The 24,215-nt window shown below is 44.2% G+C and overlaps 1 protein-coding gene across 1 annotated transcript in view; it reads right to left on the minus strand.

Moving 5' to 3' along the window:
* The window catches only part of SLC22A15 (solute carrier family 22 member 15), a 35,553-nt gene extending 24,386 nt beyond the window's left edge, over positions 1–11,167 (minus strand). Inside the window, exons 1-4 of the mRNA XM_060763414.2 lie at positions 10,843–11,167; positions 4,116–4,328; positions 2,969–3,101; positions 698–862 (exon numbers count right to left, since the gene is read on the minus strand). Coding sequence (XP_060619397.2) covers positions 698–862; positions 2,969–3,101; positions 4,116–4,328; positions 10,843–10,929 — 598 coding nt within the window. The 5' untranslated portion in view covers positions 10,930–11,167. The remainder of the gene's footprint in view (positions 1–697; positions 863–2,968; positions 3,102–4,115; positions 4,329–10,842) is intronic.
* Positions 11,168–24,215: the final 13,048 nt, after the last annotated feature.

Consider the following 24,215-nt stretch of genomic DNA (forward strand, 5'->3'; position numbering starts at 1 on the left):
TATTATAAATGTATTGATTTATTTTATAAAAATTAAAATATATATTTTGAAAAAAGGAATTGTGGGAGCCAAAGTCCAAAACATCTGGAGGAGCACAGTTTGAGAAACTCTGCCTTACAACATGCATAGAATTCCAAAGTTGGAAAAGACCACAATGACCATTCTACCATGCTGGAAGACACAATCCAAGCCCTCCTGACAGATGGCCATCTCAGTCTCTGTTTAAAACCCTCCAGAGAAGGAGACTCCATCTCACTCTCAGACAGCAACACATTCCACCATCAAACATCTCTCGCTGTCAGGAAACTGAGGTGAAGTCCCTTTTCTTGATGTTTAAATCAGTGTCTTGGTCTCTAGAGCAGCAGAAAATAAGCTAGCTCCACCTTCAATATAACATTATTTCAAGTATTTAAAGATGACTATCATGTCCCCTCTTATGTATATAGAAAAAATGTCCTGCACCTGACATACTATATGTCATGGATCAGTGGTTCCCAACTTCAGCCATCACAATTCCTAACAGCTGGAAAGTCCAAAACAACTGGAGGACCAAAGGTTGGGAACCATTGTCATAGACCATGGGTGTATGAAGTACAGACAAATGCACCTACTGATTTCATAACAATATGAAAAAGCCCTCATGCATATAATGAGCCAAATGAATCACAAATAGACATAAGGTAATCAAAAGCTGTACCTGCCAAAGCCCAGTAAGCAGTGCCCACACATTCATTCAGCAGGACAAAAGCCACCAGGGACATCCCACCATTCATTACTCCCACCAAGAAGCGCGAGACTGCAAAAAACTCATAGGAGGGAGAGAATCCATTAGCAGCAGCAAAGATGATGTCAAGGCCAAAACCTGGAAAGCAAAGAAAAAGTTTTTCATTATAAGTATTCCTAAGAGCAGATAATTTTTTCCAAAGTTACTGTATATACTCGAGTATAAGCCGACCCCAATATAAGCTGAGGAACCTAGTTTTACCACAAAAGACTGGGAAAACTTATCGACTCGACTATAAGCCAGGAGTGGGAAATGCAGCAGCTACTGGTAAATTTCAAAGTAAAAATAGATACCAATAAATTTACATTAATTGAGACATCAGTAGGATCAGTGTTTTTGAATATTTACATAACACTGTAATTTAAAGATAAGATTGTCCAACTCTGATTATACTATTATTCTAACCTTCTTCAATGTAAGCCATAAAAAAGACTCCATCAAAGCACTCCAGCAAAAACATGCGAGGAATGCGCAAGTACTTCATCAGTGTCACAGATGGACGATGAAAGCAACAGCTCCCCTGGTGGCCAGAAAAGTTAAATAGCCTCTGACTGTCTATCTATATGTGTTGTGTGTCTTTGGCATTGAATGTTTGCCATATGTGTGTACATTGTAATCCACCCTAAGCCCCTTGCGGGGTGAGAAAGGCAGAATATAAATACTGTAAATAATTAATAAATAAATAAGTGTGCTTACGTATCCTTCCAATAAAAATAGAGAAAAAAATAAATGTAATAACAATGATAGATTAAAATTAATGTAGTAACAATAATAAAGAATAAAATAATAAATGTAATAATAACAGTAATAATAAATGTAGTAATAATAATAATAATAATAATAATTTGAGTAAAATAATATCTGTAATAACAATAAAATAATAATAATAAATAGAAGGTCCACAGAATGGCTACAGTGGCCACTGACAGAGATAGACAGCAAGGTTTTGGGCGTCCTGGGGGCGGCAGATCTTCCTTTACTGCAGCTGTGGCAACATATAGACCTAGAAATTGGCCATGCCAGTCAGAAGCATGCACTAAACCCTGATGCTGCTTTGCTTGAAGGCTCCGCTGACCCCTTCGCCCCCCCCCCCTCGTCCTCCTTCTCTCTAGCCAGCTGACTGGGGGGAGGGGTGGAGCGACAGGAGCAGTGGTAGTGATGATGGCAGCACTAGAGCCACACTTGTGGGCTCTGCAACCACTGCTCATCCTTCACCTCCTTCCCTGGCCAGCTAGCCGAGCTGGGGGGGGGGGAGGAGTGGCAGGCACAGTGGCGGCACTAGACCCTCACTAGAGGGCTCCGCTGCCACTGCCACCACTCATCCTCTGCCTCCTGCTCCTCCCTAGCCAGCTGGCTGTGAGGAGGGGGAGGGGACGCGGTAGTGGAGAAGGCACTGGAGCTTTGCTTGCCATCTCCACTGCTGCTGCCGCCACTTGTCCTCCGCCTCCTCCTCCCTGGCCAGCTGGTTGAGGGGAGGAGGTGGGGTGGCAGTAACAATGGGCTGGAGACATTGGAGCCTGGCCTGCGGACTCCATTGCCACCAGTACTCTTCCACATCCGCCCGCTCCATGGAGGCGAAGGTCAGCCGGCTTTTGAGACTCGCCTCGAGGCTCCGCTACCTGGCTTGAGTCAAGTATAAGCCGAGAGAGAGTTTTTCAAAGGGGTGAAAATACCAATCTTGAGAAATTGCTAAACAATAACCAGTTTTGAAGATGGTGACTCCAAATCAAGTTCCATCTCTTAACTTATGTTATGTTAATTTAACCTATGTACTATTGCTTTTTGTATTGTTTTAACTGCTACTTGCTGTAAGCTGCCCTGAGTCCCTTCTGGGAGAGGGGTCAGGATATAAATAAAACATCATCATCATCATCATCATTATCATTCGATTTTAACATGTCTGATGACAATTTCCAGCAGGGTTATCTTGCTTTTAAGAATGACCAGCAATTGCCAACAACAACAACAACAAACAAAAAATGAGCCAGGTTGCAGATTGCTGCCATGTTATCCCTACAGGGTTTTCTAGAAAAAGATACACGCCAGAAGCCTTTAGCCCAAAGGAGATCTTCAGCCCAAAGATGTCTCTCCTGTATTTGCAAGTATAACCAATTAGATTTTACATAAGCCTTCAGCAAAATTCATGTTACTAGGTTTTTTAAATTCCTTTCTTTTGCTGCTTACCTACAAGATAGACTTTCTTCCGTCCAAACCGATCAGAGAGTTGGCCAAAAGTTATTACTCCAACAAATACACCACTGAAGAAAAACGAACTGGCAGCACTGATCTTGTATGATGTATTGCCAATTAAAAACCACTAGGGGGAGAAAAAACATCATCAGTTAGAAGGCAGAGAAAAAGAAGCTTTCCCTCAAAGCAAAATATTCATTTTAACAGGACAAAACTAACTCTTAATCAGATGCAATCTCCTTCAGTGCCCTTTAGTTAGCAAGGGATATTGAAAATCCAAAAATATTCTACTTATTCATCTTTACAAAATTATGAAAAACTATACAGAATGGTATTGATGCTATTTTAATTGTATCAATGCTATTTGATCAAACAAGCCAATCTATCACATATTAATCTCTTATAGTATCAACAGTGTCAATCAGTTATGTTTCAGTCAATGGGAAAAGGCAATAGGAACTGATCCTGTTAGCCAAAATGCTGAGAAAGGGAGTCCCCAGGAAGCACAAAACAAAGGTTGCCTGGTACACATGATATCAGACACTGGGTTTTACATGGGTGCAAAAAGGCACAAACATAATTTTATTTGAATGTCTAATTAGACTCAGCCTGCAGCATTAGTAGAAATCTGGGAGATCTTTACAGTGCTTGCTATTTCATATTATTTCAGTCAATAAAAGTTTTATAGCTGGTCTACATGTGAAGATTTATTAATAGATTTGATTTAAATGCTTTCTCTAGCTCCTCCAGCACAACTCAGTGGTCAGCTTCCAGTGGGAGCTGACCACAGAGTCATACTGGAGGACCTAGATATTCCTAGAAAGGTGCTCAAGTTTAAAATGGGTTTTTATTTTCAATTTTCCTACTCTGGGGGGGGGGGGGGGGTTGCTTACTCCCCTAATCCTAGCAAACCTGGATGGCTGGTTGTAACTTTGTAGATTTTGTAATGTTTACTGTCCCCAAATCCTGCTACCTATAGGATAAACACAATAATTACTCCTAAATAAAGTAAACCCAATAAATCAATGTGATTTAACATTTAGTAAATCATTCAATGTGTTTTACTCTATTTGTAATTATGAGCTTCGTAACATTAAGGAGATTAAGTATAACCATGTATGAACTCATTTTGTGAACTTACCTCAGAAGCTATTGATGTAAAATTGCTGCTAAAGTGTATGTGTTTTTGAACTTCACTTCCATTGGCTGTCAGAAGCCACTTCCCAAAAGCTCTTTCTTTATTAATTGACTCATTATTATGACTTTGATTAACTGACATTCCTTCAAGATCCCAGTGATAAGGCGGTGTTGCTCCCACTACTGCAATGAGAACTGCTTCACTAGCTACGAAGAGCTGAAACAATAAGAAATAGAAGCAATATCAATACCAGAAACAACTACTTTCTTCAGGGGAACCAATTTCCTTGATCCTATCTTCTCAACAGCACAAGATTCCATTTCCTTGTGACATCTCAGCACCTTTGACTCTTCCTGGCCTTTCTCTTTCCAGTTATGACACATAAGTACAATTCTTTCTTACAGTTTAACAGTAAATTTGGGGGTGGGGAGGGGGTGCAGGAATGAAGTACAGGCAATCCCTAAATTACAAATTCAACTTAAGAACACACCTACAGAATCTATCTTGTTCATAACTTGGCCTCTATATTACTAATCAATAGTTGCGGGGAAAACACCCTGGCAGAGAAAACAAAGTATTACAGGGGACTAACTTATTTTCTGTAAATTTTAAATCACCCAGACACAATCTTATTCCAAATTTCTACCACACACACTTAAATTCCAAGAAGAGCCATCCATACGGGAAATGACAATCAGCTTGTAGGACTGAAAAGAAAGAACACAAAGGTCCCAAATGTAACCCTGCCATTAGAGTACATCACATTCACAATTAACACTTCGTACAACAAACATAACAGACATCCTTTTTGCGTGTAACTCTAACTGCTATTTAGGTCTGGATTGGACGCCACTTTTCTCTTTTACTGCCAAATGTAAAGGGAGTCACATGACTAAAGAGGAAGTTTGTTTAAATAAGCCAGAAACAAATCATGGTTTGTGATTCTGACTTGGAATACAAGGTGAAGTCAAATTGTATTGTCGAAGCCTTTAATGGCCAGAATCACTGGGTTGTTGTAGGTTTTTTCGGGCTATATGGCCATGTTCTAGAGGCATTCTCTCCTGACGTTTCACCTGCATCTATGGCAAACATCCTCAGAGGTAGTGAGGATGTTTGCCATAGATGCAGGCGAAACGTCAGGAGAGAATGCCCGTGGCCATATAGCCCAAAAAAACCTACAACAACCCACTGAAGTCAAATTAGTTGGAAAAGTGAACCAGAGGGGAGGGAAGAGCATGCCCTCCTGAAGTTCACCAAGATTTGTAGCATTAAATTCTACTATATCAAACATCACTAGTTCCATTATAATGTATTTCAAAATGTCCTCTCTTTCTACTATGAGTTCCCTTAGATTGCCAAGGACACTTATTTATTTATTTATTTATTTTATTTATTTCTTGCATTTGTTAGCCGCCGCTCTCAGCCCTAGGGCGACTCGCGGCGGCGTACAGTACAAAAAGGACACTTTACAAAAGAATCAAACAACAATTAACATCACAATACATACATCTACTTATACTAAAAATCCGCTGCGTCATATTTATGGAATCATAGTCAATCTCGTCGTCGTAGTTCAATCCGGTTGTCATTACCCGTAGCATAGCACTTAGTTGAAAGCCTGCTCGAAGAGCCAAGTCTTCAGGCCCTTACGAAAGGCCATGAGGGAGGGGGCCTGTCTGACATCAGCAGGGAGGGAGTTCCACAGCCGGGGGGCCACCACCGAGAAGGCCCGCTCTCTCGTCCCCGCCAGACGTGCCTGTGAGGCAGGCGGGACCGAGAGAAGGGCCTCCCCGGATGATCTCAAGGCCCTCGTGGGCTCGTAGGCCGAGATGCGGTCTGCAAGGTATTTTGGGCCGGAACCGTTTAGGGCTTTGTAGGATAACACCAGCACCTTAAATTGGGCCCGGTAGCGAATCGGCAGCCAGTGGAGCTGGGACAGCAGGGGCGTTGTATGCTCTCTGCGTCCTGCTCCCGTTAACAACATGGCTGCCGCGCGTTGGACTAGCTGCAGCTTCCGGGCCGTCTTCAAGGGCAGCCCCACGTAGAGAGCGTTGCAGTAGTCGAGGCGGGATGTGACCAAAGCGTGTACCACCGTGGCCAAGTCAGACTTCCCAAGATACGGGCGCAGCTGGCGCACGAGCCTAAGCTGTGCAAATGCTCCCCTGGTCACCGCTGAAACCTGGGGGTCCAGGCTCAACGATGAGTCCAGGGTCACACCCAAGCTGCGAACCTGCGCCTTCAAGGGGAGTGCGACCCCGTCCAGCACAGGCTGTAACCCTATACCCTGTTCGGCCTTGCGACTGACCAGGAGTACCTCTGTCTTGTCTGGATTTAGTTTCAGTTTGTTCGCCCTCATCCAGACCATTACAGCGGCCAGGCACCGGTTCAGGACTTCGACGGCCTCCTTAGTAGCAGGTGGGAAGGAGTGACAGAGTTGGACATCATCTGCGTACAGGTGACACCGCACCCCGAAACTCCGGATGATCTCACCCAGCGGCTTCATGTAGATGTTAAACAGCAAGGGGGACAAGATGGAACCCTGAGGAACGCCACAGGTCAACGGCTGTGGCGCTGAACAGGTGTCCCCCAGCAACACCTTCTGAGTACGACCCTCCAGAAATGACCGGAGCCACTGCAGAGCAGTGCCCCCAAGACCCATCTCTGCAAGGCGTCCCAGAAGAATACCGTGGTCGACGGTATCGAAGGCCGCTGAGAGGTCCAGGAGCACCAACAGGGACACACTCCCCCTGTCTAGCTCCCGGCGCAGATCATCCACTAAGGCGACCAAGACCGTCTCGGTACCATGTCCCGGTCTGAAACCAGACTGTGCCGGATCCAGATAATCCGTGTCTCCCAAGAATACCTGGAGTTGTGAGGCCACCACGCTTTCCATGACTTTGCCCAAGAAGGGAAGATTGGAAACAGGCCGAAAGTTGTCCAATTTAGTGGGGTCAAGTGATGGTTTCTTCAACAGCGGCTTTATAACAGCCTGTTTTAGGCTCGCTGGAATCTTGCCCTCCCGAAGGGAGGCATTAACCACCACCGTTACCCACTCGGCCAATCCCCCTCTGGCCTCCTTCAGAAGCCAGGATGGGCAGGGGTCTAGGATGGACGTGGTGGGTCTCATTCCTCCAAGTATCTTGTCCACATCCTCGGGTTTCACAAACTGAAAAGAATCCAACAAAATCGGACAAGCAGGTGCTTGTGTCACATCCACAGAGACTGCATCTAATGTGGCGTCCAGCCCAGAGCGGATCAAAGCGACTTTGTCTGCGAAGAACCGAGCAAATGCTTCACAGCGCGCTGTCGAATTGTCAGGGCTCCCACCTGAAGTGGAGGGAGTTAAAAAACCTCTGACAACCCGAAACAGCTCCGCCGGACGGTTTTTTGCAGACGCAATAGTGGCCGCAAAGAAAGTTTTCTTTGCGGCTTTTATTGCCGCGGCGTATGCCCTTAAAAAGGACACAAACCGTGTTCAGTTTGACTCGCTTGGGTCTGAGCGCCACACGCTCTCTAGAACCCTCTTCCTTCGCTTCATCGCTGCCAGCTCCTCAGTGAACCAAGGGGCTGGTTTAGCTCGGTTACTCGAGAGGGGACGTTCCGGAGCGATCTTGTCAATGGCCCTGGTCATCTCCCCATTCCAGAGAGCGACCAAGGCCTCGACATGATCACCTGCCGCGGTGGCGGGAAACTCCCCAAGAGCCGTCAGGAATCCACTCGGATCCATTAGCCTCCTGGGGCGGACCATCCTAATGGGTCCTCCACCCTTGCGGAGGTTAGGGGGCGCAGTGAGCCTAAATCTAATCAGGTAGTGGTCGGACCATGGCAACGGAGAGGTGGACAACTCCTCCACACCGCCACCCTGCTCCCATCCCTGGCAGAAAACCAAGTCCAATGTGTGTCCAGCACAGTGGGTGGGGCCAGTTATTCGTTGGGACAGCCCCACTTCCACAAGACATTTTGCCAAAATGGCACTGTTTGAATATTTCCAGCTTCTCCACCAATATGAAATGAACCTCTCATTTTTACTTCTACTCAGTCAATCGAAAATGGGACTGGTGGGAAGTCAGACTATTTAACAAGGACAAGTAACTGCATATATTAATAGCATGCCAAGATGCCATTGTCTTTGTCCATACCTCAAATACAATATGTATTGCTATGTAAGATGCCTTGATTGCAAGAGACGCCCTAATTTCAGTACCACGACCACCAACAACTGAAGAAATACAGTCCATTGACTGGCATTTGTAAATACCATTAATTTCAGGGTTTTTCCCCGTCTTCCTTTGTGATTTCCTTGTTCAAGGACAACCTGTAAATCCTGTTCACATATTAGTGTGTCATCTGCAGTGTGTCGTGTGAACCTAATGAGTCTGTGTGAAATCAGGAAGTCCCAGAGTTACAAACATCTCACCTACAAATGACTCAGAGATAAAAATGTGAATGAGACAACAATAAGTGAAAGAATTTTACTCCTTAGAACAGAAACCCTCTCCTGAAAGTTATTATCATGGGGGAAAGGGGTCTCCACTGAAGCTTTATCACTGATCCTTGTTTCTACAAGTCAAATTTTTCAAAATCCAATTATCACAGGGACAGAAAGTGGAATGAAATAATCTGAACAGGGGCACAAACAGTGAAGGAAACAATGTGGGGTGTTAACCTTTTCCTATGCTATCCAAAGATATAGGCTGGGATTGTTGTTGTTTATTTGTTCAGTCACTTCCAACTCTTCGTGACTTCATGGACCAGCCCACGCCAGAGCTCCCTGTCGGCTGTCACCATCCTCAGCTCCTTCAAGGTCAGTCCAGTCACTTCAAGGATGCCATCCATCCATCTTGCCCTTGGTCGCCCCCTCTTCCTTTTGCCTTCCACTTTCCCCAGCATAATTGTCTTCTCTAGGCTTTGCTGTCTCCTCATGATGTGGCCAAAATACTTCATCTTGGCCTCTACTATTCTTCCCTCCAATGAGCAGTCGGGCTTTATTTCCTGAAGTCTGGAATGGTTGGATCTTCTAGCATCTTTATTATTCAATCATCTTCTTCTGGCATTTCTGTTTGTCTCCATTTTTTAGCATAACACATCCTTGCGGCTGTTAATGCTAAAAATAATATTTTATCTTTGTCTTTTTCCAAATTCTTATCATACATGCCTAGCAGGAACAACTCTGGTTTCATTAGTATTTTTATTTTTTAGCATATTTTGAATTTCTTTTTGTATCTTCTTCCAGTAATCTTTCGCTTTATCGCAGGTCCACCACATGTGGAAATAGGAGCCTTCTTTCTTCTTGCATTTCCAACAAGTCATGCTTGTGTTCTCATATATTTTTCCTAGTTTTTTCGGGGTCAGATACCACCTTAGTGACATTTTAACCCAATTTTCCCTGAGATCGGAGGCATATGTGTATTTTAATCTCTTTTTCCAAATCTCGTTCCATTCTGTTTGTCTGATATTTCTTCTTAAATTTTCATTCCATCTTCTCAAAAAACATTCTGAACCTTACCAATGATGGAACTGAACCAAACTTAGCTGCCCTGAGTCCAGTTCGGGGTGAGAAGGGCGGGATATAAGAACCCGAAATAAGTAATTGGAGGAAAGTTCTGAGAGTGCCTTGGACCGTGAGAAGATCCAACCATTCCAGACTTCAGGAAATAAAGCCCGACTGCTCATTGGAGGGAAGGATACTAGAGACAAAGTTGAAGTACTTTGGCCACATCATGAGGAGACAGCAAAGCCTAGAGAAGACAATTATGCTGGGGAAAGTGGAAGGCAAAAGGAAGAGGGGCCGACCAAGGGCAAGATGGATGGATGGCATCCTTGAAGTGACTGGACTGACCTTGAAGGAGCTGGGGGTGGTGACGGCCGACAGGGAGCTCTGCCGTGGACTGGTCCATGAGGTCATGAAGAGTCGGAGACGACTGAACGAATGAACAACAACAACCATAGCTCTTACAAGGGGTTGGCTTAACTTCGGCCTGCTAATAGAACCAAATTACTGTGTCACGAAATGATGCATGCTTTAAAAGCGTGTGGCCAAAAGAGCCCTGTCTTACTGTATGCCTCGGAAAGTTCAAATGTCCTTCAACCGGTTTTTAGATGCTGCCATTTGCAATGGTCTGGAGAACAAGCCCTACGAGGAGCGGCTTAGGGAACTGGGCATGTTTAGCCTGAAGAAGAGAAGGCTGGGAGGAGATATGATGGCCATGTATAAATACGTGAGAGGAAGCCACAGGGAGGAGGGAGCAAGCTTGTTTTCTGCTTCCTTGTCGACTAGGACGCGGAACAAGGCTTCAAACTACAAGAGAGGAGATTCCATCTGAACATGAGGAAGAACTTCCTGACTGTGAGAGCCGTTCAGCAGTGGAACTCTCTGCCCCAGAGTGTGGTGGAGGCTCCTTCCTTGGAAGCTTTTAAGCAGAGGCTGGATGGCCATCTGTCAGGGGTGCTTTGAATGCAATATTCCTGCTTTCTTTGCAGGGGGTTGGACTGGATGGCCCATGAGGTCTCTTCCAACTCTTTGATTCTATGATTCTATGTCAGGCTTGAATCCATTCATCCTTTCCCTGAAGCCTGTTCTATGTGGAGGGGCCTTGCTGGTATAGGGTGACCTACATCACACTGGAGGAAGAGCAAATAAAGGAGCTTTCTGGGGATGAGGTTGATGTTCCCCACCCTGGGAGACGACGCCTCCTCCTCCTCCTCCCCTTCCTCCCGCCCCCACTCTCACCTGGAGCAGCGCCGCCAGTAGGACGCACAGCCAGACCTGGAAGGGCCCTATCTGGCCCACCAGGAGGAACGCCTCTTCCACGTCCATGGCAGCGGCGGTGGCGGGAAAGGCAAGCGCGGCGGCCCTTCCTCTTCGCCTCTTCCTCCTCCTCTTCTTCTTCTTCTTCCTCCTCCTTCTCCTGCTCCCTGCCCCGCGAAGCGCATCCCAGCCTCGCCTGCCCTTCACTCACTCGCGCAGAGTTCGGCCCCGGTTGCGTGGCCTGAGGAAAGAGGAAGACCGGCTGCAGCAGCGCGCGAAAGAGAACGCGCATGCGCCAACAGGCGGGAGGGAGGGGCATTCATCCGCTCCTGGCCGTGGGTGGGAGACACCACTTCCGGGTGGCGCCCCCTTGGCCCCGCCCCCCGCGGAGGGAAAACTGACAGGCTGCCAATTGGGAACGAGAGAGAAGACCCGGTTTTTTTTAATGGGAGACGACTCCGCCCTTGCCCCTCCCTTCTTAAAGGTACCATCAAACACACACTGAAAAAAGAGGCAGGGTGGAAGTGGGAGACGTGGCCGCGCCTTTAAGCTTTTCAATATCTTTGACTTGGCGCCCCTTCTAACCCGCCCTTGCCTTCATGTGAGAACAACAGGCTGGCTGTTGTTGTTGTTTTTATATAACGCAGGCACTCCTCCTTTCTGGAGATGGGTTGGCACGGAAGGAATAATAACTTTTTTTTGTCGTGTCAGAAGCGACTTAGAATCATAACATTCCAGTTGTGGACTAACCAAGGCAGAATAGAGCATGGGTAGCATGACTTCCCTAGATCTAGACACTATTAATGCAGGCCAAAATCCCATTGGCTTTTTTGGCCGCCACATCACATTGTTGGCTCATGTTTAACTTCTTGTCCACGAGGACTCCAAGATCTTTTTCACACGTACTGCTCTTAAGCCAGGTATCATCCCCCATTCTGTATCTTTGCATTTCGTTTTTCCTGCCAAAGTGGAGTATCTTGCATTTGTCACCATTGAACTTCGTCATGATACCCCTCTATTCTGCTTTGGATAGACCATCTGGAATATTGTGTCCAATTCTGGGAACCACGATTCAAGAGAGATATTGACAAGCTGGAATGTGTCCAGAGGAGGGCGACTAAAATGATCAAGGGTCTGGAGAACAAGCCCTATGAGGAGCGGCTTAAGGAGCTGGGCATGTTTAGCCTGAAGAAGAGAAGGCTGAGAGGAGATATGATAGCCATGTATAAATATGTGAGAGGAAGTCACAGGGAGGAGGGAGCAAGCTTGTTTTCTGCTTCCTTGGAGACTAGGACGCAGAACAATGGCTTCAAACTACAAGAGAGGAGATTCCATCTGAACACGAGGAAGAACTTCCTGACTGTGAGAGCCGTTCAGAAGTGGAACTCTCTGTCCTGGTGTGTGGTGGAGGCTCCTTCTTTGGAAGCTTTTACACAGAGGCTGGATGGCCATCTGTCAGGGGTGATTTGAATGCAATATTCCTGCTTCTTGGCAGGGGCTTGGACTGGATGGCCCATGAGGTCTCTTCCAACTCTTTGATTCTATGATTCTAACCCTTACACTAACCATAACCCTAACTCAAACCCTAAACCTTGTCCTAATGGTTAAGGAACCATACCATAACCCCTAACCCTAACTGTAACCCTAACCCAAACCCTAAACCATGCCCTAACCCTTAAGCATACCCTAACCGTAACCCCTTGCCCTAATCCTTAACCATACCCTAACCGTAACCCCTAACCCAAACCCTAAACCCTGCCCTAACCCTTGCCCTAAGCGTCCCCTCCTTTCTATCCTTCCTTCGCTCTCCCCACTCTCACTCCGCCCCTCTCATCACAGCCGCCTTTGCTGCATCTCCTTGACGCTCAGAGCTTCTGGACCCAGCTATCATACTATCACCCTGGTTTATATGAGTCTACACTTTCAGATAATCTGGGATCAGATCCTGGGATATAAGGCAGTGTAGATCCAGCCTACATTGACCATATATTGCAATTTCAAACTGCATTACATGGCAGTTGATCAGGCCTTCAGCTACTTCATCACACTAGAGAATAAATCCACTTAAAATCCATTTGCCGTCTCCTGCAGGATTCTGTGGTTTGTAGTTTGGGGAGGAGGATTTTAAGTGGATTTATTCTCTAGTATAATGAAACTCCGTGTTAGTATACAATCCACACAACGATTCCAGACTTAAGGAAGGATCAGCATAGAGTACATCTAGAAATACACAAAAAGATAGAAAACCAAAGGCTGGATCTACACTGCCCCCCATCCCTGCATCTGATCCCAGGTTATCCGTTTATCCCAGGTTATGCTATGTAGCACGATTTTTGTTCCTGGGTTATAAATGCTGTCCCTCATTGATTCTATCATAAAAAGATGAAAAAGTGTCATAAACTACAAAACTTTGTTTTTGTGGGATATCCTGAAGCACATTTTGCTATTGTTTTTCAATTAATATCTCACTGAATCTCAACCAATTCAGTATAGTTTGTGGCAGCCATAAAAACAAAGTTTCTGGACTTTCACAACTACTTTCAAACTAAGTACTGCACAATGAAACAGGATATCACATTTTCAAACCAGGAACAGGAAAAAAAAAATCAAATTTTGTTACATAGTGATCTGGTGGTGCAGATATTCCTTATCCGTTTCTGAACATTAACCAGGGAAGGAACTCCTCCCACTGAGAGCCACAACCCATCATTAAAAAGCCCGTGCTGCCCTTCCCAATCCACAGGAAGCAGCCTTGCTTTGGGTGGTAAGGAATACAGGGGCAGCTGGCTGGCTGGAGGAAACCCAGAGCAGGGCCGAATGGCTCTGTAAATACCTTCTTGTCAATTTAGAAGCTAAGAGAGAATAAAGAGGAAGGGTTTTTGGGTGTGACCAGACATGTCAAAGGTAATTCATAACAAAGGTTTAGGTGAGGCATGGGCAAACACCCTTTGGGTCTGGTGGAGCAGCAGCTTCGATTTCATATTTTTCTATATTTCATTATCAATTCATAACTTGGGGTGCGATTTCACAATATCACAGTCCTTACACAACCTTCAAGGTACATTATCAGAGAAGTCTGACTTGGCCATGGTGGTCCATGCTCTTGTTACATCCCGAATAGACTACTGCAATGCACTCTACGTGGAGCTGCCTTTGAAGACTGCCTGAAATCTTCAACTAGTCCAACGGTCAGCAGCCTGGTTGCTCACATACAGGGAACATACAACTCCTTTGTTACGCCAACTCCACTGGCTGCCAATCAGCTTCCGAACACAATTCAAAGTGCTGGTTTTAACCTTTAAAGCCCTAAACGGTTCTGGCCCAGACTACCTGTCCAAATGTATCTCTTGCCATGAACCATCATGAAGTTTAAGAACTTCAGAAGACGCCCTTGCTCTCAATCCCACCACTATCGCAAACACAGTTGATAGGGATGAGAGACAGGGCCTTCTCATCAGTGGCCCACCCCCTATGGAACGCCCTCCCTAGAGATATCAGACTGGCCACCTCCCTCTTGCCTTTTAGAAGGAAAATCAAGACCTGGTTATGGGACCAAGCTTTTGATCAGTGAACAGCAAGTGGAAGAAGATTACACAATTTATGGCAATGAATTGACCCGGACTGGTTTTTGGATTTTGATTTAATGGGTGTGTCTTAATTAATTGTTTTAATTGTTGTTTTAATTCTTTTAATATTTTGATTATACTGTGGTTGTTTTTATGATGTTAGCATCATATGATGCTTTCGTTAGGCCGCCCTGAGTCCCCCTTTGGGGGGGAGAAGGGCGGGGTATACATATAGGAAATAAATAAATACTGTACCTTAAGCCACGTAGTAAGTTCATTTATGCCAAAGACTTCCTGATTAAGAAATTAGTCTCCTGGGCAGTATTACTGCATATAGACTTTTAGGCAATAATCCTATATATATTTTAGAAGTGTACTGCAGTAGATTCAGTGGCATGTAGTAGTCTTGCACAAGACTGCACAGTTGTCTTCAATCTAATACACTTGAAAAGGTCCTTTGAAAAAGTCTGTTTGGGGCAGAGGTGATAACATCAAAATAAAATGCAGTCTACTCCCACATTCTTGTGTGCAGTCTCTGTTTAAATATTTGAAAGGTTGTCAATAAGGAAGAGAAAACAGGTTTGTTTTCTGCTGCCTTGGAGACTAGGACTCAGAGGAATGGGTTCAAATTGCAGAAAAGGAAATTCCACTTGAACATTAGGATGAACTTCCTGACCATAATAACTGTTCAGCAATAGAACTCTCTGCTTTGGATTGTGCTATTGGCTACTTCTTTGGAAGCCTTTAGAATCATAGAATCATAGAATCAAAGAGTTGGAAGAGACCTCATGGGCCATCCAGTCCAACCCCCTGCCAAGAAGCAGGAATATTGCATTCAAATCACCCCTGACAGATGGCCATCCAGCCTCTGCTTAAAAGCTTCCAAAGAGGGAGCCTCCACCACACTCTGGGGCAGAGAGTTCCACTGCTGAACGGCTCTCACAGTCAGGAAGTTCTTCCTAATGTTCAGATGGAATCTCCTCTCTTGTAGTTTGAAGCCATTGTTCCGCGTCCTAGTCTCCAAGGAAGCAGAAAACAAGCTTGCTCCCTCCTCCCTGTGGCTTCCTCTCACATATTTATACATGGCTATCATATCTCCTCTCAGCCTTCTCTTCTTCAGGCTAAACATGCCCAGTTCCCCAAGCCGCTCCTCATAGGGCTTGTTCTCCAGACCCTTGATCATTTTAGTCGCCCTCCTCTGGACACATTCCAGCTTGTCAATATCTCTCTTGAACTGTGGTGCCCAGAATTGGACACAATATTCCAGATGTGGTCTAACTAAAGCAGAATAGAGGGGTAGCATTACTTCCTTAGATCTAGACACTATGCTCCTATTGATGCAGGCCAAAATCCCATTGGCTTTTTTTGCCGCCACATCACATTGTTGGCTCATGTTTAACTTGTTGTCCACGAGGACTCCAAGATCTTTTTCACACGTACTGCTCTCGAGCCAGGCGTCACCCATTCTGTATCTTTGCATTTCATTTTTTCTGCCAAAGTGGAGTATCTTGCATTTGTCACTGTTGAACTTCATTTTGTTAGTTTTGGCCCATCTCTCTAATCTGTCAAGAAACACTTTAAACCAGTGTTTCTCAATCTTGCTAATGCCGCGACCCTTTAATACCATTCCTCATGTTGTGGTGACACCCAACCATAAAATTATTTTCATTACTACTTTAATAACTGTAATTTTGCTACTGTTATTAATTGTAATGTAAGTATCTGATATGCAGGATGTATTTTCATTCCCTGGAGTAAATTTGGCACAAATACCCAATACGCCCAAATTTGAATAATGGTAGGGTGGGGTTGATTTTGTCATTTGGGAGTTGTAGTTGCTGGGATTTATGGTTCACCTGCAATCAAAGAGAATTCTGAACTCCACCAACAATGGAATTGAACCAATCTTGGCACACAGAACTCCCAAATACCAACAGAAAATACTGGAAGGGTTTGGTGCGCATTGACGTTGAGTTTTGGAATTGTAGTTCAGCTACATCCAGAGAGCACTGAAAGTCAAACAATGATGGATCTGGACCAAACTTGGCATGAAAACTCAATACGCCCATATGTGAACACTGGTGGAGTTTGGGGAAAATAAACCTTGACATCTGGCAGTTGTAGTTGCTGGGATTTATAGTTCATCTACAAACAAAGAGCATTCTGAACTCCACCAACGATAGAATTGGGCCAAACTTCCCACATGTAACCCCCACGACGCACAGAAAATACTATGTTTCCTGATGGTCTTTGGCGACCCTTCTGATACCCCCTCGCGACCCCTCCAGGAGTCCCGACCCCCAGGTTGAGAAACGCTGCTTTAAACAGAGGTTAGATGACCATCTGTTGGGGCTGCTTCAATTATGCTCTTCCTGTATGGCAGAATGGGGTTGGACTTCATGGCCCATGTGGACTTTTCCAACTCTGATTCTATGATCTCTACCTGCTGCTATTAGCTATGCTACCCATCTTAGCAACCACAGCACTGCCCTTCTGAGCAAATTCTATATATTTTAATCAACATATTTCAGTCAATTTTAGTATAATTTGCCCAATCTTTCTTTTTCTGTTCTTTGTTCCAGAATATCTGTATGGCATAAAAAGGTCTGAACAAAAGTGTTAAAGCCTGTCAAACACAATCCAATATTACCCGTACTTCAAACTGGAAGCAGATAGGCTATCATAACAACAAAAAGCATTTGAAAATCCTTCACATTTTTGATTGAGTCATGTTTAGGAAGCGGTTGTGATTATGTCAAGAAATCCATCCCTCGCATTTTAGAATAATTTCCACTGTGAGATGATTGTCAGGTCAGAGAATTCACCTCGTATCGGTTTTTTAAAAATCCAGAATGACTACTGCCGTTGATGAAAAAACTGCTGTAATCTGGAGTAACATCACAATGGGGAAAGTGTTGGTGTTCAGCAGAGAAACCCTCCAACACAGCATGTGATCACTAGGGGATATGACATGATCTAACTTTAAAACACAATTTTTTGTCACATCAATTTTTGTTGTGCCATTAAGATTCCCTAAGAGCTGGAGCTTTTTTCATAAGACTGGGGAGCTCTTTCAACCCGAATGGCCAGACAGATGCTTAATTTTGGCTCATGCATCACCCCTCCTTCTCTCATTTTGAACTGATCTCACTCCTTCCGAATTCACTCAATAATGTAGGCTGTTTTCTTTGGTGAAGTAGATTTCATATCCCAGCTACTGGTTACTATCTTAGGACCACCCACTGGCTTAATGTGGGGCAGGAGAGTAGCCATCCGCCGGGTTTCGTGAGCAAAGTGAACCTGCATGCTTCAATAATATTAACATGCCCCACTTCTGACTCTGTCATAAATTTGCTGCAGGATATAAAATCAGTGTCTGACATTCTAAAAGGATCTGGCATTTCTAACTGGTTCATTGGGCTCAGCACCTGAGGCTCGGAGAAAGCAGGAGTTTCAGCGCCTGCATCTCCAACGCTTTCGACAATTGCATTTATTAGCCTGAATTGTGTTGATGAGGCAAAAGATGCTTTAGGAGTGAAGAGAGAAGCTAAGGTGTGAAGAAAGGCAGCTGACTTCCCTTGAGCCTGTAACTAACACATTCAGCCTGGACTTTTGGTGACTGCAGGGGCAAGGCAACCAAACCTAATAACAGTAATAACAATAATCATCAAGTGGCAAAAGAGTACCGCATATAAGACAATTGGGCGTATAAGACGACCCCCAACTTTTCAAGTTAAAATATAGAGTTTGGGATATACATATTCGCCGTATAAGACTACCCCTCTTCTAATGCACACCAAATAAAAATTTAAGAAGCATCAGATTTGATTTCAATATGGTAATTTTCCTATTACTGTACCTCCTTCTCTGCCTCTCAGATCTCGCACATACGCACCTGCACCACTTCACTGCAGTATTCAGGAGTGAGATCTGAGAGGCAGAGGAGGAGGTACGGTAATAGGATATTAGGATACAAGGGCAGGCCAGACAGGTAAAAGAGGTGTGTTTGTCTGGGCCCAGAGCCACCCTATCTCTTTTTCCATACCCCGGGTGCCCCAGACGCCTGCAGCTTCATTTACACTTTCCTGGTGAGGCGCCCCTTGACCTCACCATCGGGACCACACTAAGTTAACGAATCCTGATGAATAGATTTTCTTCTACCGTACTTGTACAGTGTCACCCTTAATGCTTTCATACAATCGCTGCATATGGCAGGGACGCGGCCACTGCCATTTTTGAGCTTCTCCCACCATATGCAGCAGCCACAGATTCTCCAATCCGATTGGAAGTTTCAGCACTCACTCTATAAGACAACTCCCGTGTATAAGACTACTCCCGCGCATAAGACAACCCCGCGTATAAGACGACCCCTGACTTTTGAGAAAATTTTCTTGGGCTAAAAAGTAGTCTTATACGCCAGAATATACGGTAATTTTGGGCTATGCACAGCAGGGACAAAACATTATTCATCACTTATGGATGCAATATGATCATGCTTCTAACCATATGGCCACACACAAAGGGATGGGACCGTTCCTGGAGCCCTTACTCTGATAATAGCTTGAGGTGGTGTGTCTCTTGTGGATAACCACAGCAGTAGGGTTTCTCTCCTTCATGTGCTCAGGGATACAAGGTCAAAGCAGGCCAAAACTCAAGACGGGGCATGGTACAGAACAGGAGGTATTCAAATGTTCCCCCTGTGCTGCCTAGGAAAAAATTGTGCAGAGGTGGTACATCACCCTTCTGATTGCAGGCTGTGTGTGCATTCTTGTATCAAGTGTTTTGGGCCTTTTATTTATTTATTTATTTATTTATTTATTTGTATTTTTTATTTACTATATTTATACCCCGCCCTTCTCACCCCAAAGGGGACTCAGGGCAGCTTACAAACTACAACAAAAATTCAATGCCGCATTATGCACATAACAATGAACATACCATATAAAATTATAAAACAATTAAAACGGTAATAAGATTAAAAGCTTACAAGTCCCACATCATGATTTTCAGGCTTCATAGATTTCCCATAGTTGTTATACAGAATCCTAGGTTAGAATATTATAGTAACTAAAGCCCTCCCTCCCTCACCCTCCCTAGCAAGCCGTCACCTGATTCCCTCCCTCCCTCCTTGACACAACCTAAATTCCTGATAAAATATGATCTTATGGATTATCATGAGGTAAGGGGTACAAACTGCTACTGTGCGAAGATATAAGTTTAAGAGTACAAGGTGCCAAGATTTTTAAAGCAGTTAACCATACAGTGAAGGGTGTCAATATTGTGAACTGGGAATTAACACTCAACAACCTAATCTATATATATATATATATATATATATAAATTATCTGTGCATAATGAGTACCTTAAAAACAAAAGAACCAATGAAATCACAACAAATTTGGCAACAAAAGGTCTCACAACACAAGGAATGTCCATCACTCAAAAATTATGATTTTGTCATTTGGGAGTTGTAGTTGCTGGGATTTATAGTTCACCTACAGTCAAAGAGCATTCTGAACTCCATCAATGATGGAATTGAACCAAACATGGCACACAGAACTCCCTTGACCAACAGAAAATACTGGAAGGGTTTGGTGGGCATTGACCTTGACTTTGGGAGTTGTAGTTCACCTACATCCAGAGAGCACTGTGGACTCAAACAATGATTGATCTGGACCAAACTTGGCACAAGCACTCAATACTCCCAAATATGAACACAAATGAGGCTTGGGGGAAATAGACCTTGACATTTGGGAGTTGTAGTCACTGGGATTCACAGTTCACCTACAATCAGAGAGCGTTCTGAACCCCACGATGACTTCCCACACAGAACCCCCATGACCAACAGAAAATACTTACGGCCATCCAGTCCAGCTTCCCTTCATCAGGGCAAGAAAACATAACCAAAGTCCTCCTGACCCATTCAGCCATAGATATAGATAGATAGATAGCTATGATTCACACACACAGATATAGTATCATAGATTTGAAAGGAACCCCTAAAGAAGGACAATTATATGTTGCATGTTCCAGAGTAGTAATGAGAACACTGACAAAGAAACAGCAAGAAATACTGTTTACCCACAAGCATCAAGACATTGCATATATTAGAAACCAACACTTTCTCATTATTTTATTTTCCAGATCAACAGACTGGGCCACAGCAACGTGTGGCAGGGGACAGCTAGTTCTGTTATAAATCAAAATAGTAAAAAATACAATGAACAGAAGCAAATCAGAAGAGCTTGCTGGAGATATTCCGGTCTCTTCTATAGCAGCCATGGCTTTGCAACAGCTGCTCCATCAAAAAAAACACATAGTCCAGGGTTAGGGGCGGGAGGCACACGAGGCACAGTTAAGCAGCAGTGTGAGAAGAGCTGCAAGGACTATGAACCTGGCTACATCTCAGACAAAACTCCTTAACTTGGGCATCAGCTGTGTGGTACATTTTATTCCCCTTAAGAAGAGGGAGGCCCATGATTGATGCCGTTTGTACCACCTGGTCCCAGCCGCTGCTCCCTCTCTCCTCCTTCTCTGCCTTGTTGATCTGGGAGGGACATCATAGGAGCATGGCATGGCAGCACTGCACAGCCAAGCTGATCCAGCTCCCAAGGGTGGTCCATTTTCTGCAGCTCATTCTGACATTCACATGCATGTGGTAATTTGCAGCTGTGTCACAGAGACTCAGACCGTATCAAGTCTGCCATATAATGCCATTTGAAACTGGTCAGTATAGACTCATACAATTGAGTTCAATGCAATTAAACTTAGTCTATACCGATCATTCATAGCGCATGATCCCGGGAGCAGTAGTAGCCTGGAGTGCAATTGGAGGTGGTCAAATAAAAATAAGAGGGTTTGGAAACATAAATCAGGACAGTAAATAAAGGGGAACACTAAAAAAAAAAACCAGGGGAATTCCAGACAAGAATCAATCAGGGCCAGTTAACATATCCCCAGGCAGCAACCAGCCAGGCTTTGAACCTACAAGGCCACTCAATGCTAATCAAGGTGGCCAATTGCAATGCTCATACTTGCCTCAAGCAGACGATAATAATAATAATAATAAAATAATAATAATAATAATAATAATAATAATAATAATAATAAACTTTATTTGTACCCTGCCACTATCTCCCCAAAGGGGACTCGGAATGGCTTACATGGGGCCAAGCCCGAACAAAAATTATTATTATTATTATTATTATTATTATTATTATCTTTATTTGTACCCCGCTAGCATCTCCCGAAGGACTCGATGCGGCTTACAAAGGCCAAGGCCACAATAAAACAACAATATAACAATTACATATAAACCAAAAGCAAATAAAAAACATTAAAGCTATAACAGTAAACATAAAAACAACACACCGTGACACAATAAAACTAGGCCTGGCAAATGTAATGGGTACAGATTAAAAAGTGCTGAGCATGCTGAGTGATATAAGGATTTTGGATATTAAAATATAACAATACAAATTACAATCAAATAAACAACGTAACAGTAAAATACAAAACATCAAAGCATATAAAACAATACACACAAAACATAGGAACTAAGCATAATGGCAGACAAAGGGCAGGCTGCATGTACGTAAAATTATTTTAAAACTCCAGGTGAGATAAGGGGGGAGAACTAATTGTAAGGGCGAACTCATAGAGAGATAGGAAATTAAGCCAACCTTCGTGTGTGTGTGTGTGTGTGTGGGGGGGGGGGGGGACTCCTGAGACAAGAACATCGGAGGAGCACTAGCATAAAATTATGTGGCTACTCTTTGAAAGCACGACGGCAGAGCCAGGTCTTAAGACTCTTTTTAAAAGTTTCCAAAGTAGGGGCTTTCCTAATCTCTCCAAGCAGTGAATTCCAGAGTCGAGGGGGCCACAGAGGAGAAGGCTCTCTCCGTTGTACCCACAAGGCGAGTCTGAGAGACTGGCAAGGGCGAAAGGAGGGCCTCGCCCGAAGATCGAAGGGTACGGGCTAGTTCATGGAGATACAGTCACGAAGGTAGGCGTTCTTTCTCCCACCCTGGACAACCCACAGATATATAAACCCCACTTGCTTTGTTTCCAGCAGACCTCACAACCTCTGAGGATGCCTGCCATAAATGTAGATGAAACCACAGGAAAGAATGCTTCTGGAACATGGACATACAGACTGAAAAACTCAGAGCAATCCAATGATTCTGGCCATAAAAATTATTATTATTATTATTATTAACTTTATTTGTACCCCGCTAGCATCTCCCGCAGGACTCGATGCGGCTTACACAGGCCAGAGCCTCAAAACACAATACAATAAAACATAACACAATAATAAACAAAGCAAATCAAAACAATCAAGCAAAATAACAACAATAACTACCTCAGGACACAATTAAAACTGGTTCGGACGGCGCAATGGGGTACAGAGGTTAAAATGCTGAGATGGATTAAAATGCTGAGGAACATGGATTAAAAGATGCGGTGTGCAGTAACATCGGTTGTGCTAAGGTGCTTCTAGGACTTGGGAAGGGGGAAATTCCTAATCTGGGAAGGCACATCGGAACAGCCAGGTTTTTAGGTTCCTTCTGAAAACTGCTAAAGTAGGGGCCTGTCGGAGATCTTTTGGGAGGGCATTCCAAAGTCGGGGGGCCGCCACAGAGAAGGCCCTGTCCCGTGTCCCCACCAAATGCGCTTGCGACGTGGGTGGGATCACGAGCAGGGCCTCCCCAGATGATCGGAGTGAGCGTGTGGGTTCGTAGATGGAGATGCGGTCACGTAGGTCCTAAACCGTTCAGGGCTTTGTAAAAATCTTTGGCAACACATTGGAGAAATAGCAGCTCTCATTTTTTCCTCCACAAGAGAGGCTCCACCCACTTCTGACATCACAAGGAGTGATGTCCCCAGCAATGACAGCTCAGAACCTAGCTCAACCATTCTTGAGCCAATCAGAGGAGGGAGCGGGTCTTCTGAATGGCTGCTAAAGAAGATAAAATGCTTTGTGCTGTGTTATATCTTATGCCAGTTATTTTGGTGATTACACTGTTCTGACATCAATCTTGTCACATGAATAAACCTCTGCTTCTGTCTTCAAACTTGGCCACATTCTCCTGGCTTTCAAAGTAGCATGGCATGCCGGGGAAACAAACCTACACTGCCCCCTTGTGGCAGATAACTGACTTCAGAAGCAAGATGACAGAGGATTTATTGGGATTGCCAATACCCAACTCCCCCTCTTTACTTGTCAGATTTTCCAGAAAGAAGGAGGAATTAATGTATTCTTGTGTTGTGCCGTTACGCCCAGACGCTTGAAAATAAAACTTTGACGTGCTGCTATCTATGTCTGGGCGAAACTGCTGGGGTCTTTCTTTAGGCAGATTGAGCTTTCTGGAATAACTGAGTCCACTTCAATTTTAAACAATAAACAGGGTATTTATTCACGAAGTCCTGGTAGACTTGGCTCAGCTGATCAATATTACAACAATCAATGAATAATAAACTCCATCTATATTAATAAACTCTATCTATATTCAGTTAAACTCAATTACTCTATCTATCTATCTATAATCTATAGGTCTCAATTAAACTAAATTACTCAATTATTTTCTATCTATAACTAAATTAAACTCAATTGTTTTTACAATGGTATTTTCTGAGGTACCTGTCTGCCAACAGCACATCATGGATTCTTCCTTAAGGCTGAAGGGGCAGGGAGACCTCAAAAATGGCTGCTTCTACCCTGGAAACAGGGGCAGGCCCAATACTCTTTGGCCAATTATTGCAGAGGGCCTGAAAACTAGCCTTCCTGCC

This window comes from Anolis sagrei, chromosome 2, assembly GCF_037176765.1.
Source record: "Anolis sagrei isolate rAnoSag1 chromosome 2, rAnoSag1.mat, whole genome shotgun sequence".
In the NCBI taxonomy this organism is placed as follows: Eukaryota; Metazoa; Chordata; class Lepidosauria; order Squamata; family Dactyloidae; genus Anolis; species Anolis sagrei.